The 20,894-nt window shown below is 47.4% G+C and overlaps 1 protein-coding gene across 6 annotated transcripts in view; it reads right to left on the bottom strand.

Annotated features, from left to right (window-relative positions):
* The window catches only part of CYFIP1 (cytoplasmic FMR1 interacting protein 1), a 414,017-nt gene that overhangs the window by 30,386 nt on the left and 362,737 nt on the right, over positions 1–20,894 (bottom strand). For all 6 annotated transcript variants that reach the window (XM_063953279.1, XM_063953277.1, XM_063953278.1 and 3 more), the window contains exon 26: positions 18,144–18,274. In XM_063953279.1, the coding sequence (XP_063809349.1) occupies positions 18,144–18,274 (131 nt within the window). The remainder of the gene's footprint in view (positions 1–18,143; positions 18,275–20,894) is intronic.

The raw sequence follows: 20,894 nt of genomic DNA, 5'->3' as shown, positions 1-20,894 counted from the left end.
TTGACCACAACCCTTGGAAGTTTCTTCCCTGAGTGACTGCCCCCCATCCTCGGAGGCTCGCATCCGTGGTCACCAGGACCCAGTCCTGTATGCCGAACCTGCGGCCCTCGAGAAGGTGAACACTCGCATGGAACCTGCCGAAGGGAATGGCTTCGTACGCTGCCACCATCTTTCCCAGGACTCGCGTGCAGTGATGCACCGACACCTATTTCGGTTTTAAGAGGTCTCTGACTAGAGTCACGAGCTCCTGAGCCTTCTCCGCCGGGAGAAACACCTTCTTCTGGTCTGTGTCCAGAATCATGCCCAGAAAGGGCAGACGCGTCGTAGGAATAAGCTGCGACTTTGGGATATTCAGAATCCAGCCATGCTGCTGCAACACTTCCTGAGAGTGTGCTACGCTGATCAGCAACTGCTCTCTGGACCTCGCCTTTATGAGGAGATCGTCCAAGTATGGGATAACTGTGACTCCTTGCTTTCTCAGGATCACCATCATTTCCGCCATTACCTTGGTAAATATTCTCGGTGCCGTGGAGAGCCCAAACGGCAACAGCTGGAATTGGTAATGACAGTCCTGTACCACAAATCTGAGGTACTCCTGATGAGGTGGATAAATGGGGACATGCAAGTAAGCATCCTTGATGTCCAGAGACACCATAAAATCCCCCTCTTCCAGGCTTGCAATGACCGCTCTGAGCGATTCCATTTTGAACTTGAATCTTTTCAGATAAATGTTCAGGGACTTTAAATTCAATATGGGTCTGACCGGACCGTCCGGTTTTGGTACCACAAACATTGTGGAATAGTATCCCCTTCCCTGTTGAAGGAGGTGAACCTTTATCACCACCTGCTGGAGATATAACTTGTGAATTGCCGCTAACACTACTTCCCGTTCCAGGGGGGAAGCTGGCAGGGCCGATATGAGGTAACGGTGAGGGGGCATCACTTCGAATTCCAGCTTGTATCCCTGAGACACAATCTGTATAGCCCAGGGATCCACCTGTGAGCGAACCCACTGGTGGCTGAAATTTCGGAGACGCGCCCCCACCGCTCCTGGCTCCACCTGTGGAGCCCCAGCGTCATGCGGTGGATTTAGTGGAAGCCGGGGAGGACTTCTGTTCCTGGGAACTAGCTGTATGGTGCAGTTTCTTTCCTCTACCCCTGCCTCTGGCAAGAAAGGACGCACCTCTGACCTTCTTGCTTCTTTGTGATCGAAATGACTGCATTTGGTAATACGGTGCTTTCTTAGGCTGTGAGGTAATATATGGCAAAAAATTTGACTTCCCAGCCGTAGCTGTGGAAACTAGGTCCGAGAGACCGTCCCCAAACAATTCCTCACCCTTGTAAGGTAAAACCTCCATGTGCTTTTTGGAGTCGGCATCACCTGTCCATTGCAGAGTCCACAGGACCCTTCTGGCAGAAATTGACATTGCATTTATTCTAGAGCCCAGTAGGCAAATGTCCCTCTGGGCATCCCTCATATATAGGACAGCGTCTTTTATATGCCCCAGGGTCAGTAAAATGGTATCCTTGTCTAAGGTATCCAGTTCCTCAGACAGATTATCTGTCCATGCTGCTACAGCACTACACATCCAGGCCGACGCAATTGCCGGCCTCAGTAGAGTACCTGAAAGTGTATAAACAGACTTCAGGATACTTTCCTGCTTCCTATCGGCAGGATCCTTTAGGGTGGCCGTATCCTGTGACGGCAGGGCCACCTTCTTAGATAAACGTGTCTGAGCTTTATCTACCCTAGGGGAGGATTCCCAGCGTAACCTGTCCGTTGGCGGGAAAGGGTATGCCATAAGTAACCTTTTGGAAATCAGCACTTTCCTATCGGGGGAATCCCACGCTTTTTCACATAACTCATTTAACTCATGTGAAGGGGGAAAAGTCGCCTCTTGCTTTTTCTCCCCATACATATAAACCCTCTTGTCAGGGACAGGGTTTACCTCTGATATGTGCAATACATCCTTCATTGCTATAATCATGTAGTGGATGGCTTTAGCCATTTTAGGCTGCAATTTTGCATCTTCGTCATCGACACTGGAGTCAGAATCCGTGTCGATATCTGTGTCAACAATTTTGGATAGTGGGCGCTTCTGAGACCCTGACGGCCTCTGCGCTGTAGGATCAGGCATGGGCTGAGACCCCGACTGTCCCAATGCATCAGCTTTATCCAACCTTTTATGCAAGGAGTTTACATTATCATTTAACACCTTCCACATATCCATCCAATCAGGTGTCGGCGCCGTCGGCGGAGACAAGTCATTCATCTGCACTCGCTCTGCCTCCACATAGCCCTCCTCGTCAAACATGTCGACACACGCGTACCGACACACCACACACACAGGGGATGCTCTATATGAGGACAGGACCCCCACAAGGCCTTTTGGAGAGACAGAGAGAGAGTATGCCAGCACACACCCCAGCGCTATATGACCCAGGAATCACACAGTAACTTAGTGTTTACCCAGTAGCTGCTGTATATATGATTAATGCGCAAAATTTATGTGCCCCCCCTCTCTTTTTACCCTCTTTCTACCGTGAGTCTGCAGGGGAGAGCCTGGGGAGCTTCCCCTCAGCGGAGCTGTGGAGAGAAAATGGCGCTGGTGAGTGCTGAGGAAGAAGGCCCCGCCCCCTCAGCGGCGGGCTTCTGTCCTGCGATTTTGTGTAAAATTAATGGCGGGGGCTCATGCATATTACAGTGCCCAGCTGTATATATGCTGCTTTTGCCAGGAGGTAATCAATTGCTGCCCAGGGCGCCCCCCCCCCCCCTGCACCCTACAGTGACCGGAGTGTGTGGGTTAGTGTCGGCGCAATGGCGCACAGCTGCAGTGCTGTGCGCTACCTCATATGAAGACAGGAGTCTTCTGCCGCCGATTTTGACGTCTTCTTGCTTCAACCCGCCGGCTTCTGTCTTCTGGCTCTGCTAGGGGGACGGCGGCGCGGCTTCGGGAACGGACGACCAAGGTTAGGTTCCTGTGTTCGATCCTTCTGGAGCTAATGGTGTCCAGTAGCCTAAGAAGCGCAACCTAGCCGCAGTGTTAGTAGGTTTGCTTCTCTCCCCTCAGTCCCACGTAGCAGAGAGTATGTTGCCAGCAGAAGCTCTCTGAAAATAAAAAACCTAACTAAAATACTTTCTTATTAGCAAGCTCAGGAGTGCTCACTAAAATGCACCCAGCTCTGTCCGGGCACAGATTCTAACTGAGGTCTGGAGGAGGGGCATAGAGGGAGGAGCCAGTGCACACCAGTAGTACTAAATCTTTCTTAGAGTGCCCAGTCTCCTGCGGAGCCCGTCTATTCCCCATGGTCCTTACGGAGTCCCCAGCATCCACTAGGACGTAAGAGAAATAAATATATATATATATATATATATACATACACACACATACATACATACACACACACACACACACACACACACACACACACACACACACACACACACTAGGTCAGAGGTTCTCAAACGCTGCCCTCAAAGCACCCCAACAGTCCTGGTTTTAAGTTTATCAATGCTTGGCCAATTAGTACCTCAGTCAATTTGATTTAACCATCTGTGCTGAAACATGGATGTAACTAATACTAATAACTAATTTGAGAACCTCTGCACTAGCTGAATACCCGTACTTCGCTACAGAATTTCAAGTTTTATCACAAAGAGATGAAAATAAATTTTGTTGTACTTGAATCTGTAGTCTCTGTGTCTTATATTCTGGACAACGTGAAATATCGAAAGTTAACTGGTTAGTATATTACAGAAGATCAGCAATTAGACTTACAACAGGACATGCTCCGCCAGCTGCTGCCAATGTTTGTCAGGCCACACCTCCAGGCGGGCCTTCCCCGGATTGATGCTGTCAAAAGGCTGGCACTGAGGAGAATAATTAGCCTCCTTCTCTGCCCCATCCTGCCTCTGATGCTGCCCTGTTCAGTGCTGTAAATGCTGGGACGACAGGCCAAGCTACGCCCGCTGCATGTTAAATATGTAAGGCTTGCAGGGATAGGCTGACTATTACAAAGGGCCATAGGTCTCCTTGCTTATCTTTTCGCTCTCCTTAGGGCTCCTCCTTTGAGTTAAAAGGTAAAGATTTTCGCACAACACTTAAGGTCACTGGGAGATAGATCAGTAACCTTTACATAGCAGATAAGCAGTTGCTGGCTATCAATTGTGGGTGGAATTTTGAAATATCCCTTCTTAGTGGGTGCCTACGTCACAAAAATAAGCTACTGTCCAAATTTTAAGTCCCTAGTCCTTATGGTTCAGGAGATTTTGCATGTCTGGTCAGGAAATGGAGATTCTTTTTGCTTTGAGGCCTTTAAGTTCCATATATGGAACATAATTATGCGGAACACCTAGACTCAAGGGCACTGGATGATTAGGTTTTGGGTAACATTTCAGGGTTGCATTAATCATATTTTTGAAAGTTTTGCTTAGCATTTTTCATGCTATGTCAAGATTCCCATATCAAAAATGCTTGGGACCAGAAGGATTTTTGATATCGGATGTTTCTGTAGTTTGGAATATTTGCGTACCTTAACGATATTCATTTACGGTTCATATACACATAGCCTTGAGATTGTTTCATAAAATATTTTTCATAATTTTGAGTATCAAACAGTTGGTGTACATTGAACATAAGAAAAAATAGGATGTTACTTACCTACCGGTAAATCCTTTTCTCGTAGTCCGTAGAGGATACTGGGGTCCACATTAGTACCATGGGCACTTTAAGACTTTGATAGTGTGGGCTGGCTCCTCCCTCTATGCCCCTCCTACCAGGCTCAGTCTAAGAAGCTGTGCCCGAGGAGACGGACATACTTCGAGAGAAGGATAGAAAAGATAGTGGTGAGATTCCGAACCAGCACACACAACTAGATGAAAGCCATGCTAAGCAAACTTCAAACCAGGAACAGCAACAGCTGAACAAACAATACTTATCCAAGTAACAGTGCAGGAATACACGAAGCACTGGGCGGGCACTCAGTATCCTCTACGGACTACGAGAAAGGGATTTACCGGTAGGTAATTAAAATTCTATTTTCTCTTACGTCCTAGAGGATACTGGGGTCCACATTAGTACCATGGGGATGTACCACAGCTCCCAAACCAAGTGGAAGAAAGCTAAAGTTCCTGCAGAACAGATGTACCAAACTGAAGGTCCTCGGATGCTAAAGTATCGAACTTGTAGAACTTAGTAAACATGTTCGAACCTGACCAAGTAGAGCTGTAAAGCAGAGACACCCTGGGCAGCTGCCCAGGAAGAACCCACGACCTGTACAGATCTTGGAAATGGCAAGCCTGCCGTAGAATAAACATGCTGGATAGTAAGCCTGATCCAGCGAGCAATAGACTGCTTTGAAGCAGGACACACAATTTTATTGGGATCATAGAGAAGAAACAGCGAGTCAGATTTTCTGTGACGAGCTGTCCGCTTCACATAAATCTTCAAAGCCCTCACAACATCCAAGAACTTTGAAGTAGCAGAGGTGTCTGTAACCACCGGAACCACAATAGGTTGGTTGATATGAAACGCATACACCACCTTAGGAAGAAATTGCTGCCGAGTTCTGAGTTCAGCTCTATCTTCATGAAAAATCAAATAGGGGCTCTTGTGAGACAACGCCCCCAGCTCCGACACACGTCTTGCTGAAGCCAAGGCCAACAGTGTGACGGTCTTCCACGTAAGAAACTTTACGTCAACCTCCTGTAAAGGCTCAAACTATTCCGATTGCAGGAACTGCAACACCACGTTGAGATCCCAAGGTGCCGTAGGAGGCACAAAGGGCGGTTGGATGTGCAGAACACCCTTCAAAAATGTCTGAACCTCCGGGAGAGAAGCCAATTGTTTCTGGAAGAAAATGGATAAGGCCAAAATCTTGACTTTTATGGAGCCCAAACATAGGCCCACATCCGACTGCAGAAAAAGGAGGAAACGTCCCAGTTGAAAATCAACGGCAGGAAAATTCCTGTGCTCACACCAAGAGACGTATTTTTTCAAAATACGGTGGTAATGTTTAGACGTTACCCCCTTTCTGGCTTGGATCAAGGTTGGAATAACTATATCCGTGATACCTTTCCAGTCTAGAATTTGACGCTCAACCTCCACACCGTCAAACGTAGCCGTGGTAAGTCTTGATAGACGACCGACCCCTGTTGTAGAAGATCCTCGCGAAGAGGTAGAGGCCACGGGTTCTCTAGGAGAATCTCCAGTAGATCCGCGTACCAGGCCCTTCTTGGCCAGTCCGAAGCAATGAGAATAACTTGAACCTTTTCCCTTTTTATTTTTTTTAGAATTGTTGGGATCAATGAAAGTGGTGGAAACACGTACACCATCTGGTAGACCCAAGGAGTCACCAGATCATCCACCGCCACTGCTTGTGGGTCTCTCGACCTGGAATAATACCACTTCAGCGACTTGTTGAAACGAGATGCCATCATGTCGATTTGTGGCATTCCTCACTGACGTGTCAAGCACCCGAACACCTCTGGGTGAAGGCCCCACTCTCCTGGGTGGAGGTCATGTCTACTGAGGAAGTCTGCTTCCCAGTTGTCAACTCCCGGAATGAAGATTGCCGACAACACCACAGCACGTCTTTCCGCCCAGAGGAGAATCCTTGACACCTCTGACATTGCTGCTCTTCTCTTCGTTCCTCCCTGTCGGTTTATGTACGTTACCGACATCACATTGTCCGACTGAATCTGAATGGCGTGATCTTGAAAAAGATGTGATGCCTGTAGAAGGGCGTTGTATATGGCCCTTAGTTCCAGAATGTTGATTGAAATGATGATCTCCTGACTTGACCATTTTCCTTGGAAGTGTTCTCCTTGGGTGACTGCTCCCCAACCTCTGAGGCTTGTGTCTGTGGTTAGCAGAATCCAATTTTGAATCCCAAACCTCCGGCCCTCGGTCAGGTGAGAAGTCTGAAGCCACCACAGAAGAGAATGCCTGGCTTTTGGCGACAGACTGATTCTCTGGTGCATGTGAAGATGCGATCAGGGCCACTTGTCCAACAGATCCAGCTAGAAGGGCCTTGCGTGAATCCTTTCCGTATTGTACAGCCTCGTAAGAGGCTACCATCTTCCCCAGGATGCGAATGCATAGATGCACAGATATCCAGGTTGGTTGTAGAACATCCCGTACCATCGACTGGATTACCAATGCCTTGTCTAAAGGAAGGAATACCTTCTGTACCTCCGATTCCAGTATCATTCTCAATAACGGAAACCTCCGTGTTGGTTCCAAATGAGATTTTGGTAGGTTCAAAATCCACCCTGGAGTAGTCGGGTTGATAAGGCAATGTTGTCCAACAACCTCTCCCTGGATGGCGCTTTTATCAGCAGATCGTCCAGGTACGGTATTGTGTTCACTCCTTGTTTGCGGAGGAAAAACATCTCATTACCTTGGTGAACACCCTCGGTGCCGTGGAGAGGCCAAATGGCAGGGCCTGGAACTGGTAGTGACAGTTCTGTAATGCAAACCTCAGATAAGCCTGATGAGGCGGCCAAATCGGAATATGAAGGTACGCATCCTTGATATCCAGAGACACAGAGAACTCCCCCTCCTCAAGACCTGAGATCACTGCTCTCAGAGACTCCATCTTGAATCTGAACACCCGTAGGTACGGGTTCAACGACTTGAGTTTTAAAATGGGCTTTACCAAACCGTCCGGTTTCGGTACCACAAACAGGTTGGAATAATAACCCTTGTTTTGCAGTTGACGTGGAACTGGAACAATGACCCGAGTCTGTACCAGTTTGTGAATTGCTTTCTGTAAAGTCATACTTGCTTCTGGAGAAGCTGGTAAGCCTGATTTGAAGAATCTGTGAGGTGGGAGTTCCTGAAACTCCAGCCTGTAGCCCTGGGCGATAAGATCTTAGACCCAGGGATCCTGGCATGATGTTGCCCATATGTGAATGGAATATCTTAATCGGGCTCCCACCTGCTGGTCTTCCATGCTGAAGGCTTAGAGGAAGCAGAACCAGAGTTCTGTTCCTGTGAACCTGCAGTTGCTGGTTTTCTGGGTTTACCTCTATTGCCTTTGAAGGCCGTAGAAGAACCTTTGGTTTTATTTTTTAATTTTGCCATCCGAAAGGACTGCAGCGTTGGAGCAGTGTAGGTTTTCCTAGCTGGGGGGGGCTGCTGAAGGAAGGTATGTAAACTTACCCGGTGTAGCCTTGGAAATCCACGCATCTAGTTCAGCTCCAAACAGGGCCTCACCTGTAAATGGCAGGTTTTCCACGCCTTTCCTGGAATCCGCATCTGCAGTCCACTGGCGTAGCCATAGGCCCCTGCGTGCGGACACTGCCATGGAGGTCTTGCGTGCATTGAGCAATCCTATTTCTTTTATGGCCTCTACCATAAAATTTGCAGAGTCCTGTATATGCTGTAGGAGCAAAACTATCTCCCCCCGGATAAGGAATCTAACCCGTCAATTAGATTACCTGACTATTTTGCAATGGCCCTAGTGATTCATGCACAAGCAATAGTGGGTCTCTGGGCAACCCCAGCAGCTGTGTACAGGGATTTGAGAGTGCTCTCAATTTTGCGGTCAGCCGTGTCCTTTTAGGAGGTTGCCCCAGGGACAGGTAAGACTAACTTACGTGACAACCTAGATACTGATGCGTCAATCGGTGGGTTTTCCCATTTTTTTCTATCATTCTGAGGGAAAGGGAAGGATGTGAGTAATCTCTTAGGGATCTGAAACTTTTTATCAGGATTAACCCAGGTTTCCTCAAACAGAGAACTCAACTCTTTTGATGCAGGAAAAGTAGCAGAGGATTTCTTTTTTACGTTAAAATAAAACACCTCATCCTCCTCTGTCACCTTATCAGGAATTTGCAGAACGTCTCTAATAACTTCTGTCAGAGCCTGTACCCCGTGACAGAGCTGCATTCCCCCCCCAACTGAGTCCACCTCACCCTCCTCTGTATCTGACACGTCATCACCAGTGCCAGTCTGCAGGATCTGGGCCAGTGTACGCTTTCGTGGACAAATGGTAGGGGTCTGAGACGCTGGTATGGGAACTGAATTCAACAGGTCATCCACAGACTGTCTTAAGTATTGCATCTCTTTCTCATTCTGGGATAATTTATTAGAAATATTCGAGATAATCCCTTTTAGAGAATCCAACCATGCTGGTTCGGATCCACTAGCCTGAGAATAAGTACTATCCTGAGTACATTGTAGTGATCTCCCTGGGGAAGAAAATAAGATTTTACTCACTGGTAAATCTATTTCTCGTAGTCCGTAGTGGATGCTGGGAACTCCGTAAGGACCATGGGGAATAGCGGGCTCCGAAGGAGGCTGGGCACTCTAGAAAGATTTATGACTACCTGGTGTGCACTGGCTCCTCCCACTATGACCCTCCTCCAAGCCTCAGTTAGGACACTGTGCCCGGACGAGCTGACATAATAAGGAAGGATTTTGAATCCCGGGTAAGACTCATACCAGCCACACCAATCACACCGTATAACTCGTGATACTATACCCAGTTAACAGTATGAATATAACTGAGCCTCTCAACAGATGGCTCAACAATAACCCTTTAGTTAGGCAATAACTATATACAAGTATTGCAGACAATCCGCACTTGGGATGGGCGCCCAGCATCCACTACGGACTACGAGAAATAGATTTACCGGTGAGTAAAATCTTATTTTCTCTGACGTCCTAGTGGATGCTGGGAACTCCGTAAGGACCATGGGGATTATACCAAAGCTCCCAAACGGGCGGGAGAGTGCGGGTGACTCTGCAGCACCGAATGAGAGAACTCCAGGTCCTCCTCAGCCAGGGTATCAATTTTGTAGAATTTTGCAAACGTGTTTGCCCCTGACCAAGTAACAGCTCGGCAAAGTTGTAAAGCCGAGACCCCTCGGGCAGCCGCCCAAGATGAGCCCACCTTCCCTGTGGAATGGGCTTTCACTGATTTAAGATGCGGCAGTCCAGCCGCAGAATGCGCCTGCTGAATCGTGTCACAGATCCAGCGAGCGATAGTCTGCTTAGAAGCAGGAGCACCCAGCCTGTTGGGTGCATACAGGATAAATAGCGAGTCAATTTTCCTGACTCTAGCCGTCCTGGAAACATAAATTTTTCAAGGCCCTGACTACGTCCAGTAACTTGGAATCCTCCAAGTCCCTAGTAGCCGCAGGCACCACAATAGGTTGGTTCAAGTGAAAAGCTGATACCACCTTAGGGAGAAACTGGGGACGAGTCCTCAATTCTGCCCTATCCATATGGAAAATCAGATAAGGACTTTTATATGACAAAGCCGCCAATTCTGATACACGCCTGGCCGAAACCAAGGCCAATAACATGACCACTTTCAACGTGAGATATTTTAGATCCACGGTTTTTAGTGGTTCAAACCAATGTGATTTTAAGAAACTCAACACCACGTTGAGATCCCAAGGTGCCACTGGAGGCACAACCGGGGGCTGAATATGCAGCACTCCTTTTACAATGTCTGAACTTCAGGTACTGAAGCTAATGCTTTCTGGAAGAAAATCGACAGAGCCGAGATCTGTATCTTAATGGAGCCTAATTTTAGGCCCATAGACACTCCTGCTTGTAGGAAATGCAGAAATCGACCTAGTTGAAATTCCTCTGTTGGGGCCTCTTTTGGCCTCACACCAAGCAACATATTTCCGCCATATGCGGTGATAATGTTTTGCAGTTACATCTTTCCTGGCTTGAATCAGCGTAGGAATGACTTCCTCCGGAATGCCCTTTTCCTTTAGGATCCGGCGTTCAACCGCCATGCCATCAAAACGTAGCCGCGGTAAGTCTTGGAACAGACAGGGCCCCTGCTGCAGCAGGTCCTGTCTGAGCGGCAGAGGCCATGGGTCCTCTGATATATTTTCTTGAAGTTCTGGGTACCAGGCTCTTCTTGGCCAATCCGGAACCACGAGTATCGTTCTTACTCCTCGCCTTCTTATTATTCTCAGTACCTTTGGTATGAGAGGCAGAGGGGGGAACACATAAAACGACTGGTACACCCACGGTGTTACCAGAGCGTCCACAGCTATCGCCTGAAGGTCCCTTGACCTGGCGCAATATCTTTTATAGCTTTTTGTTGAGGCGGGACGCCTTCATGTCCACCTGTGGCCTTTCCCAATGGTGTACAATCCTTTGGAAGACTTCTGGATGAAGTCCCCACACTCTCGGGTGGAAGTCGTGTCTGCTGAGAAGATCTGCTTCCCAGTTGTCCACTCCGGGAATGAACACTGCTGACAGTGCTAACACATGATTTTCCGCCCATCGGAGAATCCTTGTGGCTTCTGCCATCGCCATCCTGCTTCTTGTGCCGCCCTGTTGGTTTACATGGGCGACTGCCGTGATGTTGCCGGATTGGATCAGGACCGGCTGGTTTTGAAGCAGAGGCCTTGCCTGACTCAGGGCATTGTAAATGGCCCTCTGTTCCAGAATATTTATGTAGGGAAGTCACCTGACTTGACCAAAGTCCCTGGAAGTTTCTTCCCTGTGTGACTGCCCCCCAGCCTCAAAGGCTGGCATCCATGGTCACTAGGACCTAGTCCTGTATGTCGAACCTGCGGCCCTCTTGAAGATGGGCACTCTGCAGCCACTACAGTAGAGATACCCTGGTCCTTGGAGACAGGGTTATCAGCCTAATGCATCTGGAGATGCGACCCGGACCACTTGTCTAACAGGTCCCCCTGAAAAGTTCTTGCATGGAACCTGCCGAATGGGATTGCTTCGTAGGAAGCTAACATTTTTCCCAGGACTCGCGTGCAATGATGCACCGATAACTGTTTTGGCTTCAGGAGGTCTCTGACTAGAGATGACAGCTCCTTGGCTTTCTCCACCGGGAGAAACACTTATTTCTGGTCTGTGTCCAGAACCATCCCCAGGAACAGTAGACGTGTCGTAGGAACCAGCTGTGACTCTGGACTGTTTAGAATCCAACCGTGCTGTTGTAGCACTTTCCAAAATAGTGCTACCCCGACTAGCAACTGCTCCTTGGACCTCGCCCTTATAAGGAGATTGTCCAAGTACGGGATAATTAAAACTCCCCTTTTTCGAAGGAGTATCATCATTCCGGCCATTACCTTGGTAACACCCTCGGTGCCATGTACAGTCCAAACGGCAGAGTCTGGACTTGGTAATGGTAATCCTGTACCACAAATCTGAGGTACTCCTGACGAGTATAGTAAATAGGGACATGCAGGTAAGCATCCTTGATGTCCCGGGATACCATATAATCCCCCTCGTCCAGGCTTGCAATAACCGCCCTGAGCGATTCCATCTTGAACTTGAATTTTTTTTTTTGCATGTGTTCAAGGATTTTAAATATAAAGAAGGGTCACACCGAACCATGCGGTTTCGGTACCCCAAACCGTGTGGAATAGTAACCCCGTCCTTGTTGAAGTAGGGGCACCTTAAGTATTACCTGCTGGGAATACAGCTTATTAATTGCCTCTAGCACAGCCTCCCTGCCTGAGGGAGTTGTCGGCAAGGCATATTTGAGGAAACGGCGGGGGGAAGACATCTCGAATTCCAGCTTGTACCCCTGAAATACTACTTGAATGAAACAGGGATCCACCTGTGAGCGAGCCCACTGATCGCTGCAATTTTTGAGACGGCCCCCCACCGTACCTGGCTACACCTGTGGAGCCCCCGCGTCATGCTGTGGACTCAGAGGAAGCGAGAGAAGAATTATGATTCTGGGAACAGGCTGACTGGTGCAGCTTTTTCCCTCTTCCCTTGTCTTTGTACAGAAAGGAAGCGCCTTTGACCCGCTTGCTTTTCTGAAGCCGAAAGGACTGTACCTGATAATACAGTGCTTTCTTAGTCTGTGAGGAAAACTGAGGTAAAAATATTTCTTCCCAGCTGTTGCTGCGGATACGAGGTCCCAGAGACCATCCCCAAATAATTCATCACCCTTATAAGGCAGAATCTCTATGCGCCTTTTAAGGTCAGCATCACCTGTCCAGTGACAGGTCTCTAATACCCTCATGACAGAATGGACATTACATTCATTTTGGATGCCAGCCGGCAAAATATCCCTCTGTGCATCCCTCATATATAAGACGACGTCTTTAATATGTTCTCATGTTAGCAAACTAGTATGTTTGACAGGGTCACCGACCACGCTGCAGCAGCACGCTCTGCAGGTTTCAGTCTAGTACCTGAGTGTGTAAATACAGACTTCAGGATAGCCTCCTGCTTTTTATCAACAGGTACCTTCAAAGCGGCCGTTCCTAAAACGGCAGTGCCACCTATTTTGACAACCGTGTGAGCGCCTTATCCACCCTAGGGGATATCTCCCAGCGTAACTTATCCTCTGGCGGGAAAAGGTACGCCATCAGTAACTTTTTTGAAATTACCAGTTTCTTATCAGGGGGAACCCACGCTTTTCACACACTTCATTCATTCATCTGATGGGGGAACAAAACACTGCCTGCTTTTTCTCCCCAAACATAAAAACCCCATTTTTAGAGGTTAATGTCAGAAATGTGTAACACATTTTCTTTATTGCCGGGATCAAGTCACGGATGTTCCTAGTGGATTGTGTATATGTCTCAACCTTGTCGACACTGGAGTCAGACTCCGTGTCGACATCTGTGTCTGCCATCTGAATGAGCGGGCGTTTTTGAGCCCCTGATGGCCTTTGAGACGCCTGGGCAGGCACGGGCTGAGAAGCCGGCTGTCCCACAGCTGTTACGTCATCCACCCTTTTATGTAAGGAGTTGACACTGTCGGTTAATACCTTTTACCTAACCATCCACTCTGGTGTCGGCCCCACAGGGGGCGACATCACATTTATCGGCATCTGCTCCGTCACTATATAAGCCTCCTCCTCAAACATGTCGACACAGCTGTACCGACACACCGCACACACACAGGGAATGCTCTGACTGAGGACAGGACCCACAAAGCTCTTTGGGGAGACAGAGAGAGAGAGTATGCCAGCACACACCAGAGCGCTATATAATGAGGGGATTAACACTATAACTGAGTGAATTTTCCCCCATAGCTGCTTGTATATACAATATTGCGCCTAAATTTAGTGCCCCCCCTCTCTTTTTTACCCTTTGAGCCTGAAAACTACAGGGGAGAGCCTGGGGAGCTTTCTTCCAGTTGCACTGTGAAGAGAAAATGGCGCCAGTGTGTCTGAGGGAGATAGCTCCGCCCCTTTTCCGCGGCCTATTCTCCCGCTTTTTTCTGGATTCTGGCAGGGGTATTTACCACATATATAGCCTCTGGGGCTATATATTGTGGTATTTTTGCCAGCCAAGGTGTTTTTATTGCTGCTCAGGGCGCCCCCCCCAAGCGCCCTGCACCCTCAGTGGCCGGAGTGTGAAGTGTGTATGAGGAGCAATGGCGCACAGCTGCAGTGCTGTGCGCTACCTTGGTGAAGACTGATGTCTTCTGCCGCCGTTTTTCCGGACCTCTTCTTGCTTCTGGCTCTGTAAGGGGGACGGCGGCGCGGCTCCGGGACCGAACACCAAGGACTGGGCCTGCGGTCGATCCCTCTGGAGCTAATAGTGTCCAGTAGCCTAAGAAGCCCAATCCGGCTGCAAGCAGGCGAGTTCGCTTCTTCTCCCCTTAGTCCCTCGCTGCAGTGAGCCTGTTGCCAGCAGGTCTCACTGAAAATAAAAAACCTAAATCTATACTTTCTTTCTAAGGGCTCAGGAGAGCCCCTAGTGTGCATCCAACCTCGGCCGGGCACAAGATCTAACTGAGGCTTGGAGGAGGGTCATAGTGGGAGGAGCCAGTGCACACCAGGTAGTCATAAATCTTTCTAGAGTGCCCAGCCTCCTTCGGAGCCCGCTATTCCCCATGGTCCTTACAGAGTTCCCAGCATCCACTAGGACGTCAGAGAAAAACACTCTGCCGTGCATGAAACAAACTCCTTAGACATTGTAGTGTGAGGTACACATACACACACAGGAGAAAAGGTTAAGCCCAGTTAACCCACACCGAGCCCTTCTAGGGAGAGAGAGAGTAAGATGGAGCCAGCCACACAGCGCCCTTCTTGCTAAAGCTTAAGCCTAGCTGGGTCACAGACTAATACCCCTTTTCTACTAGCTCAAAAAACACAGGGGCGCACATTTACCTGTGTTCTATGCTAGTGGAAACGGTTCCCTCTGCAAAAACCCGGATCAAGTGATCCGGGAATCCTACCCGAGTAGCTTACCGGGCTGAACACGAGTTCAACCCGGTAAGTTGTGCAGTGTACATGGAAGCCGTGTCGATGTGACAAGGCTCCCGCTCACAGTGTATGGAAGGGCAGCGCTGGGAGCTCTCCTAGCGCCACCACTGCCGCATCACCAGCAGTATCACCAACCCGCCAATATGTCAGGTTGGTGAGTGCAGTGGGAAAGGGGGCTCTTATGCGGGTTGCAGCCGAGTAGCACCCGTGTCAGGCTCCCGGTTGCGACCCGCATCACTAGTGGAAAAGGGATTTTAGTAGCCTTAATGGGGTATCGGTACTCTTATACTGCCCCCCCCCCCCTTGCTATGACCCGCTGGTACCGCTGAGGTAATCTGGAGTCCTTGTGGAGGAGCTGCGCTTCTGTAGCAGTCTGTGAGAGCTGCAGAGGGAAAATGGCGCTGGTGAGCCGCTGGATCCGCTCATAGGAAATCCCCGCCCCCTTAATGGCGCGCTGTCTTCCCGATTTTTTATACTGGCTGAGGTTTATACGGTGCTTTACAGTGGGTTAGAACCCCTGTAAGCTGCTGCCAATGTGGTTTTTTTTGTATTTTAAGGCTTCAGCTCGCCCCTCACAGTGAAACACACATAGTATGCCTCTGAAAACTAGAGCCGCAGCCTGTCTGCCAGCGCTGCGTCTCCATACCCTTATGCCGCCATTACCGCTGGTGACCCACTAACCGGGGCGCCGGCTTTCTACTCACCACTCTTCTCACTTCTGGCTCTGTTAGGGGTGGCGGCGTGCTGCGGGAATGTACGCTCGCCTTGGTGGGGCTTGCGAATAGTTCCCTCACTGAGGAAGCCGCCGATAAGGGTCCACAGGCGGAGAAACGCGTTTGTAAGGACGGGACATTATTGCTGCAGTCTGTGTAAGGACGGGACATTATTGCCGCAGTCTGCTGCCTTTACCTGCAGGTGACACACCACTTTGAGCCGGCCGGCTACTTCATATCCTTACCCCAGTGCTAAGGGAAGAATAAACAGGAGTGCATTCCCTGCTTGGGACTCTGGAGAAAAGATTACCAGTCCTCATTACCCTCACAGCTATGGGGGAGAGGTATTTAAAGCAAGTGTATCGCATGGTATACAATTAAGGATCCTATGCTGCTGTTCATGTGTGTCTGAATTACTAAACGTTGTGGTAATAACTGTATGCTGCACTAAAACTCCATTCATTAATCTCTGCACATGGAATTCAAGTTGGAACAACTACGAGTTGAGAGTGAATAAGACTGAGATTTAACAATTAAGGTTGTGTTGGGAGACACAGGAATATACTAACATTAATTTGTGTCTAAACTTTGGTTGTTTGGAGATTGGCTCACAGTCAGCTATAGATAGTCTTAATTTTTAATTTTTTAATTTTAAATTATGTATTAATTATAACCGGCTGGTTTACGTGTACTAATGTTGTATTGTTCATATTTTTGATATATAAAATTTGTTGTCAAAGTAGTAGCGCGGTCTCACTGTTTTATTTATTCTTTGTCTATTTCTGAGGATTTGGGATTAAGTCCTCGGGACCAGCTGCTATTACTTTGATTAATGACGGCGCCAGGTGTATATCTGTAGTTCCCTCAGGAGCTCAGTGTACTGTCAGTGGGGAACGGGACCATTAATCCTATGGGAGGTTGGGCCGTTCCTCCCCCTAAGTCCCACGAAGCAGGCAGTCTGGTGCCAACCAGACCTGCATGAACATAACAAACAGAAAACAAGTGCAGAAAACTCTGCAGGAGCTTCCCCTAAGCGTGACCGGCTCCTCCGGGCACATTTTCTAAACTGAGTCTGGTAGGAGGGGCATAGAGGGAGGAGCCAGCCCACACTATTAAACTCTTAAAGTGCCCATGGCTCCTAGTGGACCCGTCTATACCACATGGTACTAATGTGGACCCCAGTATCCTCTAGGATGTAAGAGAAATAAAAAGGTATTACTATCTCAGTCGTACGCTAAGGGGCCAATTCAATTGTTAGTCGCCCAGCTGCCACTAGATGGCACCCAACAGAGCAATTCAATTGTTGCTCTGTTCAGGCACATATGCAGCCGGAAAAACACATTTCAGCTTGCAGCCTCCTCAGGTGAGAGCTGAAATGTGCAAAAACGATGTAGTTTTAGTGGTGAAACAGGAGAGTAAGTGCCCTAACCTGGACTTTAGACAGGTTTAATGGGAATGCACATGGGGCATGCATGGGCAACATGCAATTGAATAACTTCGGTGGGCACCCACAAAACAATTTAATGCTTTGTTGTATTTTGGAATATTCTTGGTATCTGATTTTCAGATATTGGAGGCGCATCCTGTAATTAGTAAGTAGAATATATAATATACTTTAAGTTAACATTTTCTGCCAGCATTCAGTCACATGGGTGAGGGTAGTCATTGTTCACAAAACCTAATTTCGCCATATGTCATGCAATACGTCCTGCGTACTGTATACAGTGGAGGATATTTTTTCTGTAGGCCAGATCTTCAGAACGGCACAAGTAAAAAAAATAAAAATAAAATTGTTTGGCTGCATTAGGGATTAACGCATAAATAAAGCATTAAACATGTGGGCATGATATTGTCTCACTCTTGGATTTACTTCTAATACATCTACTATGACTTTTTCTAAAAATCGGGAATTTTACAATATATCACGAGTGATACTATTATATATGTATAAACACCTGTAACAAAACAATTATATAAATGCCAAGTTCTAACATCATGGCCAAGGTCTTGCACCATGCCGATATGTCACTAGAAAATTGTATGCATTACACTACTGCAAATTCTGGCTATTATACATTACACCAGAGATTTCAGAACTGCATGACCTCATCTTTTCATATGTGCAGACTACAGCTTGATTATTTACATGATTAAGAGCTTAGAGTAGGTGTGTTCCCTATTATGGGAAAAAGAGTGGTTCATTCGCCGACAACATGTAACACCGCTAGACCCACTGACTCAACCTGATGTACATACCAGGCTTTGTTCTATAAGGAGGCAGAAGAGAAGAGCATTGCCCACTTCCCTCAGATTCTGAAAGCACACAGTCTTCAGCTCTGCATATTCCACTATGTCCTTCAACTGGTGATGGAAGAATTCCAAAATGCCTAATGTACATGGGAAACACACATGAATAACATTAGTTATAGGACATGCATTTACCTGAAATAAAGAGGTGTGGCTGGGTGGGTGTGCGTGTGTGTGTGCGAGGGGGGGGGGGGGGGGCAGGGGTGTGTGAGGGGGGGGGGCAGGGGGGGTAGTTTTGACAAAAATGAACACATGGCAACACAAATTAGTCTTCAGTGTAAATAAACATATCAGTGGCAATTACTTTCACATTTATTTTTCATATACTTGTTATTTCAATTTACTAATAACAGTATGATCTAATTTTTTTTGCCAAGGAGACATGCAAGAATGCCAAGTTGGAAAACACTGGTGCACCTATCACTTATTCAGGCAAAGCATCTCTCAGACATGGGAGGTTAGCGCTGTTCAATGTGTGGAGACTACGGGTACTCAAACACATTACAATCTTTAGCAAACCAATCACAATTTTTGATTGCAGATTTTAACAATTTGGTTATTTACTTCCCAAATTACTGTGCAGCAAATTTGATGTGGTCCAATCCAAACTAAATAATCAGTTTATATAGCAGTAGGTCACATGACAAGTAGTGGAACATTAAGGGGGACATTTACTAAGCAGTGATAAGAGCGGAGAAGCGAGCCAGTGGAGAAGTTGCCCAAGGCAACCAATCAGCAGTGAAGTAACATCTATAATTTGCATACTATAAAATTATACTGAGATACTAATTGGTTGATGGGGCAACTTCTCTGGCTCACTTTTCTGCTCTTATCACTGCTTAGTAAATGTCCCCCTAAACCTTTGAGTAAACATGCATGTCATGTCAACGGAAGTTGGAAGTTTAATCCCTTCTGGTTGACACGCATGGGCACGGTCTCGGATTTAGAGGTTGCATGGCGGGAGTTCTTTGAGCTCAACAGCGAAGGAGTTATGGTTTCGGTATTATGGTATGCGTTTAAATCTTTTCTTAGAGGGACTCTGATTAAAAGGGTCTCTATAAATCCTTCTATAAACGTCAGGAATCTGAATTAGAAGCCTTTTTTTTTTTTTACTCCGAATTAGTTTATTTAAAAGATTGATTAGGTGCTTCTAAAAATGTATGGTTGAACGCTCAAAAGTCATGGAAAGATTATTTGATGGATGAAACACAATATAAACTCTTTTATGCTTCTCATTCACTGTATGCCACAGGAGATAGGCCGGGTTACTATTTGGCTAGTCTTGCACAGGGTAGAGTGCTTTGCTGGTACAGTGGTGGAACTTCAGGGTTCGGACATCACAGCCTTAGTCCAAACTCCGCAGATTGCATCTGAATTTGTATCGCATTACCAACAGCTCTATAATACCAGATTACGCGGTACTGCACTGGAGCCGAGTGATTCTCTACACAATATATCTCTACCTACTTTAACTACTAAGGCCCGGGATTTCCTGGATTCTCTAACTCCCGACGAGATTAAAGCTGCTATTGAGACATCTCCTGGTGGTAAAGCTTCAGGTTTGGATGAGATTCCATCGGAGACGTATAAAAAAACAATTAGACTTGTTTGTGTCCCATCTACATAAGCTTTTTACACATATTTTTTAATAATATTTACTTCCTTCTTCCTTGGTGGAAGCACTAATCATGGTCATACCTAAGCTTGACAAGGATCCTAGAAATACTGATTCCTATCATCCTATATCACTCTTACCCACAGATATCAAAATTTTGGCCAAAGCTCTAGCTGCTAGACTGATCCAAATTATTACACAAATTATTCACCCCGACCAAACAGGATTTATGCCCAGTAAGCAAGGCCATATTTTCATATGGGCTCAATGGGCTCTTGCCCAAGGGCCCCAGGAGTATAAGGGTCCTAGGCTGATAGCTGATGGTCCCCTCTTTCCAGGGGTACCAGATTTTTGTAAATCGGCCCTGGGGAACCCAAGATATCTGACTTGAAAGCAGTGGTCCCCATCCAAGCCTGTTAATTGCTCTTCCCAGCCAGATATCTCAGGTTCTGTCTGACTTAGAGTTTTTATGAGGATACAATCCAAAAGCTGTGACTCTCCCCTTTTGGTGGACAGTGGCTGCTTGTCTCTACTATGCCCAGAACCAGAGATGTAGGCCTTCAAGCAGCTGGTCCCTGCTCCAGCTCCACACGCCTAATATGCAGTTTTAGGATTTCGTTGGTGAATTGCTCTGGCTCCTGAACTCTGATCCCCAAGTCCCCAGTACCACCTGTAAGGTGGAACTCTCTGGGTTTTTTTATCCAATTCAAAGCTAAAAAATATATTTTCAGGAACTTGAGATATCGGCAGTCAAGCAAGCTGCCTTCCCACTGGAAAATAATGAATATTAAGTCCACTCCACTATCCACCCCTCCCATACGTATTAAACACTCCCTACTACCTTGGAAGTCATGTACCCAGGCTTCTTCATTCAGCCCAATGCCCCCTCTACAGTTGAGCCCCACATGTGCAGTAAAGGAGTAATTAGCAGTAATTACTGCCCCAGGTCCTAAATGCTGAGTGGAAGATAGAACACCCCCTCAAAGCTGCCACTGATAGCACCCGACCACCCCTACCACTGGAGGGTGGGTAGGGGGCCCAGTGCTTTGCTGTGCCCAGGGGCTTACACTGCTGTTAAGATGGCT

The sequence above is a fragment of the Pseudophryne corroboree genome, chromosome 2 (genome assembly GCF_028390025.1).
Source record: "Pseudophryne corroboree isolate aPseCor3 chromosome 2, aPseCor3.hap2, whole genome shotgun sequence".
Classification (NCBI taxonomy): Eukaryota; Metazoa; Chordata; class Amphibia; order Anura; family Myobatrachidae; genus Pseudophryne; species Pseudophryne corroboree.
The sequence above is the reverse complement of the archived record's forward strand: the minus strand, read 5'-3'. Positions and strand labels throughout refer to the sequence as shown.